Below are 6,591 nucleotides of genomic sequence, written 5' to 3'. Positions count from 1 at the left end.
TTTCATGGTACACATCTATATGATATGATATTCGACATTGGATGGTTTGGTTACCATTTCAAAAACATTTGTGTTCGACATTGCGTACAATATATGTTACAGATCAATTGTGCTATTTCACACAAAGCTTTTCCAAACCCCCTTTTACCACTACAATAAGATTATTTCTTTGTAGTTCCATGCAAACTGAGAGGCATTTTCAGACATTAAAATCTTTTCTTGTCCTGCTTTTTCATGTAAGGCTAATCTAAGAAACGTCTGAGGCATTAGGTTGTCATCCTAATAAAGCTGCCAAAAAATGATGACCTGTAATTATAAAGACTGCTCGGCCAGGGGTTGAAGGAAGATTATATTTGCAGGGCATGAAGGTACATTTAAAGCATGTACCCTGCCCTACAGTACAAAGGCAAAATGTAAAATGATTTCTTGACTAAATGCTGATCCCATATGGTTACATACATCATGCGTCTGTTGCCTTTTGCTCATAAGAAGCGACAAAAAGACATCTCCTGTATTACAAGTTATATGGAACAACTGTGGCAACATTAGAAAATGTTTTTTCCGATTTCCTCATGCATTTTGTCTTTACAGGGCAGCATTGATTCGGATATCGGAGACAATGCATGGACACTCAGTCATGGCCAACCCACTCTCTAAATTGGGTCTGTTCTCCTGTGGTCACCCTCATGGCCGTAGCCAGGAATTTGAAATAAGGGAGGTCCATTTCCGCCAGATTTTTTTTAAAGGTGCACTGTGTGTGTAGGATGTTGCCCTGAGTATCTATTGTAACTATGTTGCTCATTGAAACTATGCTATCTTTTTCCAATTTTGGTCTTTTCATGAATATTTGCTAAATAATGTAGTAATATTTACGAGTATGACCACAGTTTACAGTATGTTTTGCAGCTGAAAAGATTTATGGAAATTCAAAATGGCGGACAATGGAGAAGATCCCCTTTTTCATGTATGAAAAATATTATTTTCTCTAAAAATAAGGGAGGTCCGGACCTCCCTTACCTCATATGTGGCTACGGCCATGGTCACCCTACCCTCCTAAAAGGTCTGGTGTGCCACGTCAGTGCTACAACAAATTAGCTGTGCCCACTGGCAGATGTCCTCTGGGGGAAAATATGACTGTCTAGAGGAGAGAGATGTGGATAGTCAGACAGACAGACAGAGAGGATTGTGGATGCATGTGATAAAGCAGTCTTTTCAACCGCTGTGCCAGGAGAGATCATCAAGTGTGCCGTGGGATATGATAGTATGGTGGTAGTAGTAGGGTGTTAATATTTACAATTTGTGGTGTGCCTTGGCATTTTGTCCTTGCAAAAGGTGTGCCTTGACTCAAAAAAGGATGCTATAATATAAAGGATGTTTTAGAAGGCAGGAAGAGAGGAGTGCATAATTATTAGACAGCCAGAGATCCAGGCACAGGCAGCAGAGAGAGGTGTAGATGCCTACTATATGGCAGAGGGGCATGCTGTATACTAAAATGTATGTAGCCAACAGAGAAGAGTGCACATTCTGACAGGCAGAGATGGACTGTAGACACAGGTAGCAAAGAGGGATGTGAATGCAAACAAGCAGACAGAGATTCTGTCAAGCAGTGTCAGATACACATGCATAGGGGCAGAGGAGTGTAAAAAAAACATTTCAGAAGTAAAAAACCTCAAAACAGATTCTATCCAACAACACAGGTACTTACAATAGTACAATAGGCTTATTCAGAGCTGGTTGGATCAAATTGTGGCACGATTTTACTTTCTGAATCAGGGAAAGCCCTGGATACAAGCAGGTACAGTAGGACATACGGTATATGGAAGAGCCATGGAATTCATCTTGTTTTTTTGTCATGAAATGGAAGATTATGAGTCACTTTATGCAATCAAACTTAAGTTTGGTTAATGTATTGATGTTCTTCCTCAGATTTCATCAGTCTTTCTGAATTTGCCGAAAAGTGGCCCAATTTAGCTGAATGCACCATACGTATATCGTATTTTGTATGTTAGGGGCCTATGTGGTATATGGTCCTATATTCTATATGGTTTATGGTATATGGTATAGTATGTGGCAGGGATGTCAAACTCAGGACCAAATCTGGCTCGCAGAGTCCATTTATTCTGCCCGCAAAGATCATTTCAAAAGTGTTACAGTCGGCCCATATACAGTACACCCTTAATGTATAAGGCAGTGTTTCTCAACCAGGGGTACGTGTACCACTAGGGGTACGTGAGCACACTGCAGGGGGTACTTAGAAAAATGAAGTTTTAACAAATATATGGAGCTTAGTTACATTGGGATGGAGAAAGCGATATAGAACTTGACTTAGGGGGTACTCATGGCACAACAAAAAGGCTTGGGGGTACACAAGACAAAAAAGGTTGGGAAAAACTGGTATAAGGTATGTGGCAGGGATGTCAAACTCAGGACCAAATCTGGCCCGCAGAGTCCATTTATTCTGCCCGCAAAGATCATTTCAAAAGTGTTACAGTCGTCCAACATACACCCTTAATGTATAAGGTAGCGTACCTCTGTGGCTGGTGGAGGAGGGAGGGGTTGCGCTGGTACCGCTGGGAGCCCTTGGAGAGGGAGAGGGAGCGCAGGATGGTGTACAGCAGACGCTCATCTATGGCACGGCCCAGAGGGTCCTCAATCTCCTGTTGGTGGTCAAGCACACACAGTCACATCACACACATTTAAGCTCATGGGTAACACTTTACAATAACTACCCCAAAAAAGCTTTATAAACACTTTATAAATAATTAACTAATTATCAACAAAATGTTTACAAATGTTTATAAATGGGCAAGAAATACTATGTTAACACAACAGACACAGCACAGTCTTATCGGTCCTGGAAGTTTATCCTCCAAAGACCAGAAGGCGTGAAACCACATAAAACTCACACAGTAGAAGTTGATTCCCACTCCACTGTGCTGTCGTAGTTTGGTTCTTACTCATTTACAAGCATTTGTAAATGCTTTGTTAAATGTTAATTAAAATTAAATGTTAATAAAGTGTTAATTAAGCTTTTTTGGGGTAGTTATTGTAAAGTGTTACCAGCTCATGTATAAACATTATACGGTTTACAGTGTAGCTACACTCGCATATGGCACAACCCAGCATGGCATCTTCAATCTCCTACCATGGTCCAGCACACAAAATCATATACATACACACACATCATCATATATACTGTATGTTTACTATAAACATGACCACGTAATACATTTTATAGGAAACCCATTTCCTTGCACTGTCCTTTCTGTAGCCTATTTATTATCTGACACACCTCTGATGGAAAGTAAAACTACAGGTAACCAGGATGGCATTTCTATAGAAGAACCATTATCATTATTATCATCTTAATCATTAGGCCTATTTATAACCATTATTAACAGCATATGATCATTTCAGTTGGATGCTGATGAGTTCTTCACACGAATCCTACTGTATGGCACCTATGCAATGACTAGCAAAAAAGAAATAAAGCCGCAACACTACTTGTCTACTGTGTATTATTCAATAGAGTGCAACGTTTCGACCTTCAGGTCTTCATCAGGCAAAAAAAAAAAAAACCTATACAATGACTGCCATTACCTATGTGACAGCAGCCATCACTTTTTCGGTAACTTTTAACAGCTGGTATTGTATTTGTTGTCATAATCTTTGTTACTCTCTCCCACATGTTGTACTGTACGTACACTATTAACAATGAACCAAAATGTAGCCACTATTTCTTTACCAATACGTCTGCAGTGCCATCATACTACTTTTCTCTCTCTTTCTTTTGTAAATATTGGAAAGTTTGGTATGTGATGGCTCAGTGGGCTAAGGCAGTGTTTCTCAACCTTTTGTCAGGCGAGGCACGCTTTCAATTCAAGACAAAACAATGGCCTAAGGCACTGTACCATTACACAGAGGACCCGATTTTGTTCCCTGACCGAGGTTGTTTCTCGATCCATACCCATCTCTCTCTCTCTGCACTGGTTTCCTGTCTCTCTCCTCTACTGTCCTATCTCCAATCAAAGCACACCACAAAGCCTATGTAAATACAGCATATTTAATAATAAAATAGGAAAGTAATGAGTGTGCTGCTTACCAGGCCGCCGAGTCTCTCCACCAGGTTCTCCTCTGGGTCGGGGGGCAGCTGCTGGCCTGCCTCCAGGGCCCCCTCCTCTTGGATGGCCTGGCCCACGGCCGCCAAAGCCAGAAGGAGCCCCAGCACAGTCACCCATGACCCAGACTCCATCGCCTCTGTAAGTCTCACACCAGTGGCAACCACTAACGAATAGGGGACCAAGCTTGGAGATGTTGATGGCTGACTGGCTGGCTGGCTGGCTGGGCTGGCTGACTGACTGGGTTGGAGGCTTGGTTCAGTTCTGCTCGACTTGGCTCAGTTCTGTTCAGTTGTATGCTGTTTGGTTGGTCTTCTCTCTAGGTGGATGGACTGTAACAACAGTAGCAGCAGTCTTGACTTGTTTCGTGCACGCCAGGCGAACCTCAGTGGCAGAGGAGACCATGGATGTGGATTATATACCCCCTGCAGTGACCATCGAGTTCGGGCCTAAGGGACGACTGAACGGATGACCCGGGCACCAGGGGGTCCCTGGGGTATAGGTGAGCATGGAGAGGATGGAGGTTGGCGATCAGATTGAGACAGACGTCATGGCATAGGCGATCTCTCAGCAGAGGTGGTGGCCCATTTAGGTTGAGGGCATTGGGAGTCGTGATGAAGCTTTTGTCCATTAAGTGCTCCGCAGGGGTCAGGGTGACGCACGCACGCGTCCACTAGTGTTATTAAAGCTGTAAATCCCATCCTAGATTTGCACACGGCAATTCTTACTTCTGCACTCCGTCCTAAAATAGGGAGCCAATCTGCCAGTCCCCCACGGGCAACTTAGGGCCAATCCAATAGGGACGTTAGGGAGCGTTTACGCTCACATTCATGCAGGCTACTTTTTTAAAACAACACCAGAAGGACAATCAGTCTTTCTGGCGTTAATTATTTCAAATCCCAACTGACATGAGTTGACATGTTGTAGGATTGATTGTGAGACATGAGTCAATTAGCTCTGTAAGTTCTCTCTACCACCTCTACTGTGCTGGTGTCATGTAATGTCTGCTTGTGATAGATGCTAAAGTTTAAACCATGACTTGACAGAATTACCAAACAGTCTTGCTTACTTGCTTACACACTTGCATACACACTCCATACCTGTCGTTTGTCAGATATTTTACAACTTTATAGTCAACAATTGACATTTAAACTGAAAGTAAAGTCCCGTTTCTCTTATTTTAATGTGACGTTTCGGGCAGCATGACCTTCGCCAGCTTTTTTACAACAATTGACATTTAAACATGGTTGGCCAACAATCTGAGACACATTTTTAAATCCCAAATGCATTGACTAGTGAACGTTTAGTGTACTGAATAGTGTTTCACAGGTTATATTCCACTTTTATTATCTGAAAACAAATTACAAAGGATCTTTAAGAGTACAATTGGACATCCATTTCAATTGTGTTTATTGTTTACATCAATGAAATACTGCAAAATTGTCTAGCCTTTAAATTTGTTAGGCAGCCTCTGCATGCCTTCCTGGTAGTGCTTTCATTTGAAAAAAGGTTCTCCTAATCTACCTTTACAATTACATTGAATGGGTGGCCATGATTAATAACGCATGAGTGCCATTTTCACAATTCAACATAAGGACATTTAAAATGTCTTCCATATTTGAGACTCACTGACACACGTTGCAACAGCCACTGTTTATATACCATAAAATATAAACTTTTAAAAAATGACAAAATAAGTCAACAAACGCATGCACACACCAGCACCATTCATTACATCTGGGGCCTATTCTACAAAGCTGGTTCAGGAGTAAACCAGGTTAAGTTTAAGATGTAAATCATCTAATAGAAGAGCCTGGAGTCCTCATTTTCTTATTGATTTACCTCTTAACTTAACCTGGTTTACTCCTCAGCCAGCTTTGTAGTATAGGCCCATGATAGGGAAATCTAAACCCTGTTGGGTCTTGTAAATGCGTGTGTTAGTGACCTAAATGGAGAGGGCTTCTTTCCTCTGTGCTGTGGTGGTTCCCTGGAGGTGCTCCCTCCCTATGACAAAAGGCGCTCCGCAAATGCACTCCGCCTACACACCTCGGCTCTCACTTGAATGTGTGTGTGTGTGTGTGTGTCTGTGTGTCTGTGTGACAAAGGCGCTCCGCAAATGCACTCCGCCTACCTAGTGAGTCAGACGGCCCCTGGGGACCCCGGTCAGATGGGGCTCCGCTGCTTCCCCCTTTTAAAGCACCTAATGCCTGTCAATGCTCCACTCGCTCACACACGCCGCTCCCACGGCACACCTTCCTCCTACGCTTCCTCTCTTTCTTCCCATCCTCCTCCTCCTCCTCATTTCTTCATTTCCTCCCCCTTCTCCTCCCCCTCCTGTCCTCCAGCCTCGGCTCTCACTTGAATGTGTGTGTGTGTGTGTGTGTGTGTGTGTGTGTGTGTGTGTGTGTGTGTGTGTTTCGGTTTGTGCGTGTGTGTGTCTGTGTGTGTGTGTGTGAGAGAGAGAGAGAGAGAG

General features: G+C 42.8%; 1 protein-coding gene across 1 annotated transcript in view; it reads right to left on the bottom strand.

Moving 5' to 3' along the window:
• npffl (neuropeptide FF-amide peptide precursor like) overlaps window positions 1–4,252 on the bottom strand; it is a 4,678-nt gene extending 426 nt beyond the window's left edge. Inside the window, exons 1-2 of the mRNA XM_063216238.1 lie at window positions 4,103–4,252; window positions 2,530–2,657 (exon numbers count right to left, since the gene is read on the bottom strand). Coding sequence (XP_063072308.1) covers window positions 2,530–2,657; window positions 4,103–4,252 — 278 coding nt within the window. The remainder of the gene's footprint in view (window positions 1–2,529; window positions 2,658–4,102) is intronic.
• Window positions 4,253–6,591: the final 2,339 nt, after the last annotated feature.

The sequence above is a fragment of the Engraulis encrasicolus genome, chromosome 14 (assembly GCF_034702125.1).
Source record: "Engraulis encrasicolus isolate BLACKSEA-1 chromosome 14, IST_EnEncr_1.0, whole genome shotgun sequence".
Lineage (NCBI taxonomy): Eukaryota > Metazoa > Chordata > Actinopteri > Clupeiformes > Engraulidae > Engraulis > Engraulis encrasicolus.
This window is presented reverse-complemented; position numbering and strand designations above follow the sequence as displayed.